The sequence below is a fragment of the Octopus bimaculoides genome, chromosome 6, assembly GCF_001194135.2.
Source record: "Octopus bimaculoides isolate UCB-OBI-ISO-001 chromosome 6, ASM119413v2, whole genome shotgun sequence".
Lineage (NCBI taxonomy): Eukaryota > Metazoa > Mollusca > Cephalopoda > Octopoda > Octopodidae > Octopus > Octopus bimaculoides.
The window spans coordinates 96,672,341-96,689,413 of NC_068986.1; the positions used below are offsets into that span (position 1 = coordinate 96,672,341).

General features: G+C 36.0%; 1 protein-coding gene across 1 annotated transcript in view; it reads left to right on the forward strand.

The window, feature by feature from the left end:
* Positions 1-15,549, forward strand: part of LOC106879555 (transmembrane protein 132E) — a 185,391-nt gene extending 169,842 nt beyond the window's left edge. The window contains exons 5-10 of the mRNA XM_014929189.2: positions 2,622-2,817; positions 4,357-4,500; positions 5,824-6,029; positions 9,296-9,560; positions 11,591-11,782; positions 12,961-15,549. Coding sequence (XP_014784675.1) covers positions 2,622-2,817; positions 4,357-4,500; positions 5,824-6,029; positions 9,296-9,560; positions 11,591-11,782; positions 12,961-14,199 — 2,242 coding nt within the window. The 3' untranslated portion in view covers positions 14,200-15,549. The remainder of the gene's footprint in view (positions 1-2,621; positions 2,818-4,356; positions 4,501-5,823; positions 6,030-9,295; positions 9,561-11,590; positions 11,783-12,960) is intronic.
* The last annotated feature ends 1,524 nt before the right edge of the window (positions 15,550-17,073 follow it).

Genomic DNA, 17,073 nt, shown 5'->3' on the forward strand with positions numbered 1-17,073 from the left:
TATATATATATATATATATATATATATATATATATATATATTTATTTATTTATTTATGTGTATATATATATATTTATATATTTATGTGTGTGTATGTGTATACTATATATATATACTTATATATATATTTATATATAGATACATATACACACACATGCACACACACACATTCATATTAAATATAGTTGTATATGTAGAGGTGCCTGTCTTAGTGGTTGGGATGTTACACTCATGATTGAAAGATTGTGGTTTTGATTCCTGAACTGGGCAATGAATTGTGTTCTTGAGCAAAACTCTTCATTTCACATTGCTCCTGTCGACTCATCTGGCAAAAATGAGTAAGCCTGTGATGGACCTGTATCCTATTCAGGGCAGGGATATATATATATATATATATATACTCCACAGATTCTGAGAAACCAGCGTTATGAACCTATGACATCAGAAGGAACTTTGATTTTTTTTTTATATGTGTGCATGTGTATATACAGGATGTGGTGAATATATTGTCTGAATTACACAACAATGAAAATAAAGTTGACATCTCATTTTAACAGATATATTTACCAAAATTACATAAAAATATCTTGAAATGATAAAGAGCAAATTTATTCAATAAAATCGCCATTGGCCTCAACCACGGCCTCCAGACAACTTTGGAATCTCCTGCAACTCTTCTGAATGGTTTCCTTGTTTAAGTTGGTGAATGCTGCCATAATCCTTGCCTTCAGTTCATCTTTGATGTTACAAGCAGTTGATCTCTCACTCAACTGCACCCCACACATAATGATTAAGCAGGTTGCAGTCTGGGGAGTTAGGTGGCCAGGTATTAGGGGTGGTGTGGTAACAGAAATAGTCTGACAGCCACGACTAGATTCTCCTGCTTGTGGGCTGGTGCAGAGCCCTGTTACCAGACATAGGGTCTTCTAGCAGCTACCCTCTTGACCCAGGGCAGCATTATCTCCTCCAGGTACTTGATGTTGGCCTCCATCTTGAATCTGAGGTTATGTGGGAAGATGAATGGAGGTATAATGTCACCATCACTAGTGATCACTCCAAATACTATGATATTGACTGGATGTTTGATATTTATCACTCTCAGTACATGTCCTCAGATTGCACTGTCCTTAGATTGACACCCAAATATTCTGAAATGTTCATACTGGAGCTTCCAGTGTGAATGCCAAGCAGTACAGCATGTCATTTCCAAATTTCTGACAGAGTGACTTGCATCATGATGCTGTTTTTCCCACAGACAGTGCCCCACTGACCCTACTATAATGTGTAGTTGACAAAATTAGAAACAATACACATGTGCAAAATTTAAGACATAAAATGGTGACAATTTACCCATCACACCCTGTATATTGGTTTCAAATTTTGGCTCCAGGCCAGCAATTTTGGGGAAGGGGTAAGTTGATTACATTGACCTAAGTGATCAACTGGTACTTAATTTTATTGACCTGAAAGGATGAAAGGCAAAAACAGCCTCTGCAGAATTTTAACTCAGAATATAAAGACGGACAAAATTCCACTAAGCATTTTACCTGGTGTGCTAATGATTCTGCCAGCTCACCGCCCGATGTGTGTTTATATATTCATTATCACCATCATCATTGTTTAACGTCCGCTTTCCATGCTAGCATGGGTTGGACGATTTGACTGAAGACTGGCAAACCAGATGGCTGCACCAGGTTCCAATCTGATCTGGCAGAGTTTCTACAGCTGGATCCTAACACCAACCACTTCGAGAGTATTTTTATGTAATTTTTGTAAATATATCTGTTAAAATGAGATGTCAATTTTGAATATATATATATATATATATATATATATATATATCATCAGTATCATCAGCCTTTAACACTACTTTTCCATGCTTGCATGGGTGCTACGGTATTTGTTGAGGCAAATTTTCTATGGTTAGATAGCCTTCCTGTTGCCAACTCTCACCTATTTCTACGCATGGTAATATTTCTCTATAGCTGGACATGTTTTTCAAAGACTGGAAACAAACAGTATTGTTCGCATGACAGTGATGCTTGTCTACAACCATAACATGATGTCAGTGCAAGAGTACACATAGGCACAAACACACACACACACACACACACGTGCACAAGTATGCATACAATGGGCTTGTTTCAGTTTCCATGTACCAGATTTACTCCCAAGACTTTGATTGGCTCAAAGCTATAGTAGCAGGCACTTGCCACAAGATGTTTGTAGTGAGAGATAGAAACTGAGACAACATGACAATATATATCAGATACACTCAGATTCGATGCAGTCTCTTGTTCAACAGATGTTATGACAGAAGAGTGAGGAGTCAGATGTAACATAGTCCCTTTGCTGAAAGAGAGGGTGAGAATTAAATGAGATGTTCCTGAAGAAGGATTAACACTATATGGATGCTGTCAAGGAACATAATGGCTAAGAGATGGAAATGTAGGCACCATACATCCCCACCACTATCACTGCCACCATTTTAACATTTATTTTTTCATGCTACTTTTTATTTTCTTCCATATATCATCTAATGTTTTAGCACAAAATTGAATTAATCTATGAGTAATCCTCTGTACATGATATTGATATATCCATATATTCTTTTGTTGCAGGCCACAAGAAATCTTCAAATGGAAACTGCAGGTTGACAATAATTTGTCTGGTTTTGAAGTTGGTCGCATCATTTGGAGTGTGGAGTATGAAGTTGATGGCAAGGCCAGAGAACATCACTTTATTCCAAACAAAAATTTTCTCACCAAAATTAATATTCAGTCTGTTGAAGAGAAGAAACTTGTGCCTGTTCTCAAGGTATTTTGTGCTTTTCATTTTTCTGCAGGCAGAACTAACTTTGTATATAAACTGGACACTACTGGACAATTCAAGACATTCTAGGAGAAAAGATTATATAATATTAAATGATATTAGATTAGATAAAGCTGGTGAATACTAAATATAACTTCATAAATCTAAATTATATAGAATGCATGGTGCTGGAATGGACAAGACTAAATAGGATAGGTCTAGATAATACTGAGTATAATAATAATAATAATGACAATAACGATGAAAAACTTATGGTATACAGTGCCCATGTACACTAAAATTAATTGGGAAGGGGTAAAATAAGAAAAGGGCCAAAGAAAGAATCAATAAGTCAAGTAAAGAAAGACAGTAACATTAGCTAAAGTGCATGTATGGTATACAGGATAAACCACAAAGATACAGAATGGTGAAGAGTGAAGAAAACATAAAGAGGAAAGGGTGCAAAGATTCTTCAAGAGTAGTGTTGGTGAATTTCAGGAAGCATGCGAGTTTTGATTAATGAGAAATGAATATGTATTATTGAAACTGAATAAGATTAACAGGTGAAATAGAACTGGACACAGTTTAGACAAACCTGGATAATACTAGCAAAGTCCATGGCTTAGTTGTTAGAATAGTCAGCTAAATATCATAAAATCATGACTTTGATTGCCAGCGGTGCAGTGTGTCCTTGAGCAAGATACTTTATTTCACATTGCTCCAGTCCACTCAGCTGACAAAAATGAGCAGTACTTGTATTTCAAAGGGCCGGCCTTGTCACATTCTGTGTCATGCTGAATATCCCTCAGAACTCCATTAATGGTATGCTTGTCTGTGGAGGGCTCAGTCATCACTCCATTGGCACACTCCCTTAATGAAGTTCTCAGCCACTTGCATGTTGATTTACTGAGCAAGCTATTCCATTTGTCAGATCAACTAAGAATCCTTATAGTTGTAACCAATGGAGTGCTGGACTTGATTGAACTGAACGGGAGACACTAGATGAGTTTAAGCTCAGGTATATAGGATGGAAATATGCTGGGAGTAGACTGGATATAGTGTACAAAAAAAAACCAGATGAAACTTTTCAAAACTGCACAAAATTGTGAGATGCTGGATGTGACAAAATTTCATTATTTACATTTGACGGATATTTGTCTTCATTTTGTTTGTTGTTAACACAATGTTTCGGCTGATATACCCTCCAGCCTTCATCAGGTGTCTTATCATCATTGTCGGATGTTTTCTTGTATTTACTCCATGACCTCATGCTTCTGCTTTCAAATCTAGCCAGAGTCAGTTTTGTTTTTCAATACTTTCAAGCCCAATGGACTATGTACTAATAGTCTACTGGAACCTTGATTACTGATTGAACCCATGTTCCTTCATTTAAATAAGCACTGCAATAAGAAATTCTGGCATTTTCTAACAGACCAGACAGGAATGCTCAATATTTTAAAATCGTGTAAACACTTTTCTAAATTTAAAAAAATATTTTTTAATTGAAATTTAAAAAAACTTTCTTTATTTCTCTCCATTTTTCAGGTGACTGAGATAATGAATGTTGCATCCCTCACTGGTCGAACACAAATCTACCCATTACAGATATTTGTGGTGAACAAAGAAGGTAGCATCCATGATGTCACATGGCTGACATCTTGTCATTCAAGCAATGATAACGTCTTAAAGGTACTTGGAAAATGGTTTTCTTGATGGTCGACCCTCTCTAATGACTGTAATTATTAGTATTGTTTTTCAGCCCTGACCCAGAAGACATATGGTCAAAGGCATTCCAGCCATGACTATCCTGCTTTTTTTTGTTTCCAGACATAGTGAATCCAGAATTACATTAACCCAATGTGTCTGCTTTTTTAAGATGATAGGGTAATTGAATTTGTTTCTAGCTAGTCAAGAAATCGCCCTCATTAGTCTGAGGTTAATGTTGTTTAGCCTTCTGTTGGCTCTTATCAAGCAGACCTATGGTCAATATCATTTCAGTCATGACTCTACCATCATTTTCTGCCCAATGCATTAATGATTCTACCTAGTTGCCTCCTTGTGATAATAATGGTGTCAAATTTTGGCACAAGGCCAGCAATTTCAGGGAAGTTGGGGACGTCAATTACATTGACCCCACTGCTCAACTGGTACTTGTTTTATCAACCTCAATTGGATGAAAGGCAAAGTCAACCTCAGCAGAATTTCAACTCAGGATGTAAAAAGACTGAAGAAATAGCTCTAAGCATTTCGTCTGAGAGGCAAACAATTCTGTTAGTTTGCCATCTTTATTAAAAACAACAACAACAATAACAACAATTGTTTCTTATATAGGGACAAGGCCTGAGATTTCAGGAGTTGATTATATTGACCCCGGTACTTGATTGGTGCTTATATTATTGACCCCGAAATGAAGAAAGGCAAAGTCAACCTCTGAAGAATTTGAACTCAGAATGTAGAGATCCAGAAGAAATACCACAAAGCATTTTATCTGACATTTTAACAATTCTGCCAGCTTACCACCTTATTGATAATAATAGTGGAGGCGCAATGGCTCAGTGGTTAGGGCAGCGGACTCGCGGTCATAGGATTGCGGTTTTGATTCTCAGACCAGGCGTTGTGAGTGTTTATTGAGCGAAAACATCCAAAAAGTTCCACGAGGCTCCGGCAGGGGATGGTGGCGAACCCTGCTGTACTCTTTCACCACAACTTTCTCTCACTCTTACTTCCTGTTTCTGTTGTTGTGCCTGTAATTCAAAGGGTCAGCCTTGTCACAGCCTTGTCACGCTGAATATCCCCCGAGAACTACGTTAAGGGTACACGTGTCTGTGGAGTGCTCAGCCACTTGCACGTTAATTTCACGAGCAGGCTGTTCCGTTGATCGGATCAACTGGAACCCTCGACGTCGTAAGCGACGGAGTGCCAACAACAACGATAATAATAATAATAATAATAATAATAATGATAATAATAATAATGATAATAATAATAATAATAATTGCTGTTTGTTTGCAGGTTTCTCGGAACTGTTCCTTCATCTATGTTGATGGCAAAGAAAAGATTGGGTCACGCAATGTCACAGTAATTGCCAAGTCACGGCAGCTGGTTGCCTTTACACATGTCACAGTGTGGATGCCAGATGAAAGACTCAATATCCAGTTGTCAGATAACAAACTCAGTCAGATCAAACGATGGAAAGTGACAAAGGACCGCATCTTGCTGTAAGTTACCACACTTTCTTTTTATTGGCAATTGATTTGATGTTTCTCAGTGTGTGTGTGTTGTTGCTATTGTTGCTTAGCTTCAGATCAACTTTGGTTAAGTAAACCTATGTTCTATCCATGTGAAAAACAACAGTTACGTGTTAATATACTAAATGCTGGGAATAACGAGAAGTTAATTAGAAATAGATATGTGATGAGGAACCAGAACCATAGCAAATACTCACAAATGAGTATGACTTGCTACCATGTACTATGTTTTCACTAATTATTTTAGGTGCTTGTATAGTCAGGAGCTGATATAAATACCCTCTAAGCCCTCCCTCCTTTGACTCAGAAAAACATTGAAGATATGACAGTGGAGTAGAGAAAATGCTGCACCAGTACTCAGCTGGTATTCATTTTCAACTTAGGAGACTGAAGTGATGTGAAATGACTCCAGAATTCCTTGCCACCTTCACATTTCACAAGGAGAAAATATTGAAAATAATAATGATCAATATTATCTTTACATTCTTCAGGCAAGTATGATAGACAACTCCAGATATGTTTTGGTATTATCCTGACTTCCTTAGTAAAGTATAGACTTCACAATATGTGCCAAAGAAGTGGTGGAACAATCACAAATTATAATACATTTATTGGCATAGAAACAGAATTATTTAGTTAGATATTAAATCATTCAGAGATACTATCTGTAACTTGTTAGCTTTTTAATGCTAACTAGAAATGTATTAATGTACATCAAATATGTTTACACTATGTTACAATATGTTTGATTATTCAGATATGAAGTAGTATGCGGTGTTTCATGTAGAATACTTCATCAGATGTTCTCATGATGAAACACTTCCTCTTAAATATTAAATATTTCCTCTCTTCTCTACTTCTAACAGCACATTAACTGTTCCTCATTTTTATCTTGTATTCCACTGACTCTTTCACACACACCCCACTCTTAATTTCCTCACATTCTTGTGATCCTAAACATTGTGTTAAATTATTGTGTTATAGTAGAGCCATGGTAGCCATTAATAACACACATAGACCTTTTTTATTTCATTTAAAAAAACACATCACTTTTTGTTTCATTTCATAATATCATTAGAAAATAAAACAAAAGTGAACATAAAGCTATATGGGTTTTAAATGACTAGCAAAACTCTGCTACAATGCAATGATTTCAGTGGCAGAGCTCTTAGTGTTAAACAAAACCCTTTGTGGTATTTATTCCAGCTCCTTGCATTCAGGGTTCAATTCCCATGAAGGTCAACTTAGACTTTCATCCTCTCCAGGACGATATATAATATATGAAGTATATTAGCTGAGGTTAGTGGACTAATGGAAACCTTGAAGTGTTAAACAGGTTGGCATGCAGTATTTGCTCCAACTCTTTGCTTTCTGAGTTCAAACCCCACTGTGGTCTACATGGATGGTAAATTTAATCCATTCCCTGGTTTTACATCACTACCTGGACCCTGGGTACCTTTAGAGCAATCCTGTCTGTTTCATGCAGTCATGTTAGGTTTCAGGTTTGAGGCTACTTTCCTGCCTCCTACCAGTCTGAGAAGCCTTGAAAAAAGGATCGTAGATGTTCGCTTTTCTCCTGACCAACTAATAAAAGAAAGTCATTTGACAAACAAGTATAGTTCCAAAATATTAAATTGTTTGATATGTTATTGATTATTAATGATGGTGATGGTGGTGATGACAACAATGCTACCACTGCCAACACCAATTTTATTTATCCTGGAAGAATGAAGGTTAAAGTTGACTTTAGCAGAATGTGAAATCAAAGCTATAAGTCCCCAAACAAGACATTGTTTATGTATCAAATTGAAATACCTACTATATCAGACAACTCTGCTAAGTTCATAATGCTGATTTCAAAAATTCTAAATATAAATTCTAAAATAATTAATAAATTCTAAATATAAAAACAACTTTAATATTGTTGTAAAACATATTATGATCAAATCCAAAGTTTAAGATAGAAAGTATATGTTAATTAACAACTCTGATAGAAAGCATGTGTTCTGTGAAAGTTCAGATAGAAAGTATGCATTCTTTGGAAGCCAAGATAGAAAGCATGTGTTCAGTAGAAGTTTATATCTGTCTCTCCTCTTTTGCTTCATCTTTGTTGTCTCTCCCCTTCCCTCAAATCTCACTAAAAACTAAAAACACTGGAATATTCTCTATCTGTCTCTCCACATTAACCCATAGAAGTACTAACTGCCCATTAATCACATGAATTTCACTTGTCTAAGATGATCTATAAAATTCATAAACACTTCCTTCTTTTCTGGTGAACAAACCCAACACCAGAAAATTGTTATTTGAGCTGTAATTGGAAGCATTTTAGATAAGATGAAGATGATGATACATAATCAGATAAATTTGTTTTGTTTCTTTATGCTTGGCACTCCATCCGCCATATGTCTGAAAAAAGGTAAAACTTATTTAAATTTCAAATGCAATAAACAAAAGTTGGAAGAATGGAGCTTCAAAAAAAAATCCTATAAAACTATGATAAAAGTAGTGTTTGTGTTAATTCAAATAACATTGGAACAGATTAAAATGAATGGAAAAAAGAAATGGACAAATTTATCAGACAACTCAATCAATATATTTGAAAAACTTTTGCTACTGGATGCTTTCACGGTTCCTATATACCATAACGTCCAGGTATATCCAACAGGTTTTAATAGATCATTAGAATAAATACTTTACAATTTACAGCTTTGTCCTGACACATCCTCATTTCAGATCACCTCTTAGCTCAATCAAATAGTTCCCAGTAATATACTGGTGTAAATTTAGTCAACTCTTTCAGCTTTGTTTACAATAGTACAAACCAGAGTCTTGCAACCAGATTCTTTTGGTATTATAGACTGCTTCCAGTGTAATGGATGGCAGAATTGAAAGAATATTGATCAAAATCCTTTGCAGCATTTAATTACAAACTGTGTTCAAATTCAGATAAGGTCAGTGTTTTCATTCTTTCAAGGTTGATAAAAAAACAAACAAACTAACAGTTAGGTAGTGAAGTCAATTTAATCGACTATATCCTCTCCCAGAATGAGTGGCCCTGTATCTAAAATTAGAAATATTTATAGATCACCTCCTTCCCTCCCTCATGATGTCTCACTAATATTGTAATGTAAGGATACTGCCAAGGAAAATTAATGATTTACGAAAATCAGTGATTCATATATTTTACCATTTCTATTTTACTTATCTATCTATTTATTTTCCATGTGTTGCAGTCGCCGTAAGAAGAGGGACAAAATTCTTGGTATGGATGACCCAACACGAAACATGTGTCGTCTGCGTTACCAACAGTCAACGGTTGATGTTTACGCTAGCTTCTGTGTCCTAGAAAATGGTCGGCTGCAGTACTACACGGGCAAGAAGACTTACTTTCGTGTCACTGAGATGTTGAAGGACCGTCTACGTTTGTCTGACTCTCACATCGCTTCCTTAAGCGGGAATATTATTATGGGCAAAAACCCGGGCTTGACAGAAATTCAAGTAAGCAGCTATATTAATCCAAGGGAGATGACTCTGTATTTCACATTAACTTTTTATCAGTGATTACTCCTCCCTCTTTAATTTATTTTATTTTCTTGAGGCTTAATCAACGGACAAAAGGAAGCACGAAGCTTGTGGGGAAAAGGAAGGAATAATCTGGGTATCTTATCTGGATGCTTGCATCAGAATGCACTTCACTAAAGCACTCAACAGCTAAGTACTGGTGTTAAATCAGGCTAAATATTATATCTACTATCTAAGAAGAGTGACAGTTTATGCAATGGATTTCAGGTCATGGCAGAATTTACCTGACATTACATCCTCCATTACTGTTTTGATATGTCGCCCATCAACTGTAGCAGCATCTTTCCATGGCAATATTGCAACCTGTTGTCCACAAGAACAAGCAGTATCTCTTCCAGGACTATACTGTACCAGTCAATAGCTTCAAAGTTTTTTGGAGTCATTACTGGAGTCTATTTTACTCAACATCTTTAGCTTCTCAATGAGAAGGTGGGTGCAACTGATTTCCTGGCTAATGCTAAGAACCATGGATGGTGACTTTCCAAATAAATTCCAATTTTTTTATTGGAAGACAATTTTTTCGCTGTGGAATGTGTGCAGAAATGTCTTCTTTTTTTTTACGAAGTATGTGTGCATCCATGTAAGCATCACTCAAATTGTTTCAATTAAAAAAAAAAATTGATTTCATCTTGAAAAGCCTTGTGTACACTTATTTATTCCTTTGTACATTAGTTATTAAAAAATGTGTATTTGTACAAATGCACAGTTTGGAGGGAACACCAGTTACAATCATTTTCGCATCATCTTCTTTTGTACTTCTAATTGAAATAAAGTGAAAATATACAATATAAATGTAATATATAATATTTATATTATATAAAGTTGTATAACAGCACAGGCATGGCTGTATGGTAAAGAAGCTTGCTTCCCAACTACATGTTTCCAGGTTCAGTCCCACTGTATGGCACATTGGGCAACTGTCTTTTACTGTCTTCTAAGCCTCACACTTACCAAAGCCTTGTGAGTAGATTTAGTACACAGAAACCGAAAGAAGCCCATCACACACATCTGTGTTTGTCTTTGTCCCCCACCATCATTTGACAACTAATGTTGGTGTATTTATGGTCTCATAATTTAGTGGTTCAGCAAAAGGGACTGATAGAATGAGTACAAGGCTTTTCAAAAAATAAGGACTCTGGTTGATTCATTTGACTAAAATTCTTGAAGGCAGTGCTCCAGCATGGCCACAGTCTAATGACTGAAACAAATATAAAAAAAATTATTATTATATGATGTTATATAAGTTCAAGTTTATTATAATAATATTCTGTATGTTATAAATGGTAAAGTGTCTCTACTTATATGAACAGAAAATTTATGAAGAATTTTTCACTAATGCAACCTCACTTAATACATTTGCAATTTTTTGGACTATTAACCTCATCTTTAAAATGAAACATCTTTAATATTTATATCTACACAATGTATCATTAAGTTTGATTTCTTTTGGAGTATCATCATGCATTTTATTCCTAGATGTGTATATAGTACCAGAATGGATTTGAACTTCAAACTTTATTCTAAACTAAATATAGTAACACCCTTATTCACTAGACTACTGATGCATATGCTACATACTAAACCAAGAATAAAACACTTGATAACAATGTAAGATCAAATTGATTGAAACATAGTAAAGACCACCACCACCACCACCATTATTTTACATCTGTTTTCCCTGCTGACTTGGGTTAGACAGGCCAGAGGACCACATCTTACTCGGTCATCTCAGTTTTAACATGGTTTTTATGGCTGAATGCCCTTCTTAAAAATAACCCTTTTACAGAGTGTACTAGATACACTTTCCCATAACATCAACACTGTAAATATTAAAACATTTTTCATCTCTAAAGGTGAAGTAAATTATCCAAAAAATTATATTAACACTACATCTCAGACATTTAAACATTTCATTAACCTTACCTATTTTACTTTACTATCAACAGGTATTATCACCAACAAGCCGAGTTATGGCTGCTAAAGAAATACGAGTCGGTCAAGACAAAGTTGCCATTCAACGCTTGCTCATAAATACAGTGACAGACATAAGCCTTGAGATTAGAGAAGCTGCACTAAATGACCCAACCACTATTCTGGCCGTTGTTCATGTCAACAACCAACTGAAAACTAAATTCCAGGTATGTTTATCAGTATCGTTATAATGTTTGCTGTGAGGTTAGGTTGGATGAAATGTTGTAAGAGTGTTGTAAGAGATGGATGTCTGGAACAGAGGTAAGTCATTGGTGTAGAACATATGATGGTAGCCATAACAAAGAAAGCTAGATGGTGATTTGAAGTAGTGGTAGTGAATAGTCACTTCAAGTACAGGTAAGTCATGGCAGTATGGACATGTGATTAGAGAGAATCATAGATATAGAAATAAGTCAATGGTGTGGATGGTAGCTACAATAAAGGTATGTCAGTGGTATGAACATGTGATGATAGTTTTTAGTAGGGGTATAGTGCATGTAGTGGTAAAGGATGATTGTTGCAGTTGAGGTAAGTCACAATGGTATGGTCATGTGATGGTAGTTACAGTAGAAGTATGTCTAAGCCTTTCTTCTTCTCTCTTTTTTCTCTTGCTTGATTCACCCCTAACCTGCCTTCCCTTACTACCTAATCTACCTTCCACTAAATTGAAATTACTACTATCTTACCCCTCCTTCTAGAAAGAAAAACAAATAGAATATATAGAAATTAAATTCCTGTTTGGTTCACTAGACTGTTGATTAACAGCCCAGTCAAGATGGTATTTTCTTCATCTCCTACTCTTGTATTTGCACACATTTACAAACTGACTTTCTGAAATGAGCTTCCATTATGCAGCTGAGGAGTACATTTTCATTGCACGTCTTATGTGGTGTTCTCACTACATAAATAAATGAAGTTTGTACGAAACGTACATACTGCTATGACCTAATACATTTTTGTTGCTTTTCTTCAAAATATATATATATATAATGCTATTTGCAGACATTGGAATTTTACATAGTCCTTCTGCTTGTCATGTCCTATCAAACCATTCAGTCCATACCATCATGGAAGAAATTTTGATGGTTATCATTGATATACATATGAGAGAGAGAGAGAGAGAGAAAAGGGGGATATATGTCTTACAAAAGGGGAATGCCACTTTGGCTAATTTAGTCTGAAGTACTGATTGGAATGTGTGTTCTATCAGGCCTATCAACAAATAAAACAAGCCTTATAGATCTCAGTTATTCATAGAATGATTCATTTTATTTCAGTCATAAAACATATTTCTATTTCATTATCATTATTATCTTAAGTAAAACTTTTCTGTTTTATATTCCAGGAAGCCCTGTTGGACATTGCTGTGCAATTTACAGATAAGACAGTTGTTCCTCTAAAATATATTTCACCATTAGATTACAAGCTAGAAATTTCTTCACTTAATCGGCAAGTACTGAAAATCCCTCGACCATTTGGTTTGCCTTATCAACCAACTGTAATTGCTACAGGGCCAGGTGAGGGCCAGTTGAACATCTCCCTTCGACTTGGACATAGATGTTTCAAGAAAAATATGTTACCACTTGTCTCAAAAACTCTTCACATGAACATCGAGTTTACTAATGAACGAAGCTACCTTGACAAACTGCAGCGAGATAGTCACTATGACAACCGAGCAAGTCGCTTTGACAACCGAGTTAATCGTTATGACAACCGTGCTAGTGACCGCTGGAACCAAAAATCGTCTCCCCAGACTTCATTTTCTGTGCCCACTATTGACATCAGTGCTCAAGATAACAAAATCTACTATGAAAACATCAAAAGTGGTATTAAGCAAATTCCTAAAGTGGCTGACCACCGACAACTCCAATACAAAGAGCAGCAGAATCAACAACAACATCTGCAACAAGACTTCCTTATTGATAACAATAACAATATTGATGGAATGAGACCAAAATCTGCACCTCAGCTGCAACAAGTAGTGAAAGCACCAGAACTCTCTGCCTTGGAGATTGTCATGTATGTCCTGTTGGCTGTTTTCTGCATGGCAATCATCGTCTTCACAGTGAACTGTGTTGTCTTCACTGTACGCTATCGCCGCAAGCAAATGCCAAAAGACATGTGTGGTGGAACAGAGCCTGTGTCGAGTGCCCGTGACTGGGTGTGGGTCGGTCAAGCAACACTGGAGCGGAATGCCGTTAACACGCGCTGCTCTCAGACTCTGATGCCTGAGGAGGACTTCAATGGGAACCAGATGCGTGCTCGCCTGTACAGTGGTACAGAGAGCACCAGGTCAGCTGGCTCCGCGTCAGCTAATTCTTCCGCTGCCACGTCCGCCGGGGGCGGCAGTGGAAGTGGAAGCAATCGCAATAGTACTGTGTCTACGTACATGGGATCTGAATGCAGCATCCGCATCACAGCCAACCCTATGCCTGCTGAAGGTGCAACAGGGGCAGCAGGAGTTAGTACGGACAGTCATAGTAATCATCATAATGCCCCTCCAGAGTGGGATTACGAAGCAATGGGGCTTACTTATGAGCAGTTTCGAGATTACCTGGACAATCTGAAAGAATCGACTGCCTAAACATCAGTTATTTGTTTTTCCTGTCTTTGTCTTGTGTTGCAATGGACAGCTGCACTTCCTGTGTACACAGCAGCTCTTCCTGTGTATACAGCAGCACTTTCTGCATACACAGCTTCCATTTTCCTTGTTATTTCGATAATTCTAGTGACGATGTTTTCTCCGAGCAATGGGCTCAACACACTGAATGGATTTATTAAATCTGAAGAACGAAGACTGACTTATAGACATGTATAAACACACACACACACATACACAAACACACACACACACACACACACAAACACACACACACATACACATAGCTTGCAGCTATATCAGTGACAAATAGTTGTACACTCACCAGACTGAACAGATTGAAGGGAATACACACAGGGCTAGTGTTTGCGTCAATGACTGCCACCCACAGACCTATATATGTATATATATATATACATATGTATGTATATATATAAATATATATATATATACATATATATATATATATATATATATATAAATCAATATTCCTGTTCATTACATGGAAGAGTAGAACTGAACAGAGAAGGACCTGTACTTGAGTGTAACCATACATATACACATACACATACACAAATTAACATGCACACCATCAATAAAATCACAAACACAGACACACACATAAATATACATATACGCATATATGCACTCACATACTCATACACAAATATAGATAGATATTTTTTGTATATTTTCTTTTTTGCTTTTCTAATTTTTTTCTTTTTGTTTTTTTGTGTGTTTGTCAATATTGGACTGGGAAGTCTAGAATTTTGAGGCCCTAAGAAGGATGGTTTATCACAGCAAAACTTCTCTCCAAATGAACAAATTTCTTTATTTTTCATTTCAAAAAAAAAAAAGAAAAAATTAAAAAAAAAAAACCCATGTTGCTGCATTCATGTTTGTGTTTCTGTGAATATAACAGTATGAAGATTCAATTCTGGCATGCATATATGTGTGTGTGTGTGCGTTTGTGTTTGTGTTGTATGATTATGTCAAAGGAGAAAAGCTGTGGTATTGAGACATGAATTCTTCAACTAGTTTCTCCAGTGTAACCCTAAATAACAAAACCTCTGCCTCACTCAGACACTCACAACATCAACAACATCAACAACAACAACAACAACAATGATCACAACTACAACAACATCTGCCGCCATAAGTACAACAACGACAACTAAAGCAAAATACAACAGCAATTATAACAACTTCTACAACAGAAATAAAGAAAGAAAACGGGAGTAAATTATGCCATTTGTTGTCAAATGATATAAAATGCCATAACTCTGTTTCCATGGCAACGTTGTGTCTCCTCTCTTTTCCATGCTTGATCCTTGATTTTTATCTTTTCTTTTTTTTTTTTGATGTTTGTCATCATTATCACCATCATCATCATCATTTATTGTTAACAATAACTTTATTATTATTATTACTATTACTATTATTATTATTATTATTATTATTATTATTATTATTGACCTCAGCAGTGATGGATTTTTCCGAATCATTATTGTGTTGGACAAAATGCCTAGTGGTATTTCTTCCAACTCATTACATTTTGATTTCAAATTCCGCTGGGGTCAACTTTGCCTTTCATCCTTCTGGGGTCTATAAAATAGACTATCACTCAAGTATTGGGATTGATGGAATCAACTAACACCCACCTCCACTCAAAGTTGCTGGCTTTGTGCCAAAATTTGAAACCACTATCATTATCATCATTAATATCTTTATTATTATTATTATTATTATTATTATTATTATTATTATTATTACTATTATTATTATTATTATTATTATTATTATTACTATTATTATTATTATTATTATCATCATTCAGTTGTGGAAAGAACTGAAGATAGAGTGCCAGAAAAAATGCTTAATAGTATTCAGTTATGTTTCCCTTTACATTCTGAATTCAAATCTTACTGGGGCCAACTCTGATTTTTTTTTTTTTGTTTTTTTGTTTTTTTACCCAGGGTGGGGTAGGGGTGGAGAATCCATAAACTAAGTGACAAACCAATTACTGGGGTGGGGTGTGAATCATTTCGATTAATTAACATATGCTCTCTTTCTCTCTCTCTCTCTCCTGCAAATTTGTGGCCTTGTGACAATGTCAGTTATCTAATATTGTTGTTGTTGTTGTTGTTGTTGTTGTTGTTGTTGTAAATATGAAGCATTTAGGCAGCAAGGAGAAACGGTTTGTTAAGCACACACAAATGCAAGTGCATAATGAAACACAGATGCAAACTTCTAAACTATTACGACTCCTCCATAAATATTCCCTTTCCGCCAACACTGACTTCTCTTATGCTGGCCACATGACCTGGACCCATCGACACCACTCTTGAATGATTGGGAATATGTCTGCATATGTGTGTGTGTATGTGCACGTGTATGTGTGTGGGATACCTGTGCAGTCATGATAAAGAGGGTGATGAAGGGATGGTCAGTAAATGGCATGAGGAGGAGGAGGAGGAGGAGGAGAGTGAGGAAGAGATGAAAGCTGCCACACAGATATGTATATGTATTTATATCGATATGTACATGTGTTTGTGTATGTATGTGTGTGTGTGTGTGTGTTTGCGTGCATGTATATTTTGTGCTTGTGTGTATATGGTGGGGTAGTTTCCTCTATACAGAAGTGGGTATCTTCAGATTTATAGTGGAAAAACAAAAAGAAATTTATGTTGTTGTGACATTCATACCTTTCCAAAAGTACACTCATATATAAATATAAGCAGCATAGTTCATATGCGTAACTATATAACACGTGTTTGTTAAAAATTTGATTGCAGCTTCAACATATATATAAATATAAGCAGCATAGTTCATATGCGTAACTATATAACACGTGTTTGT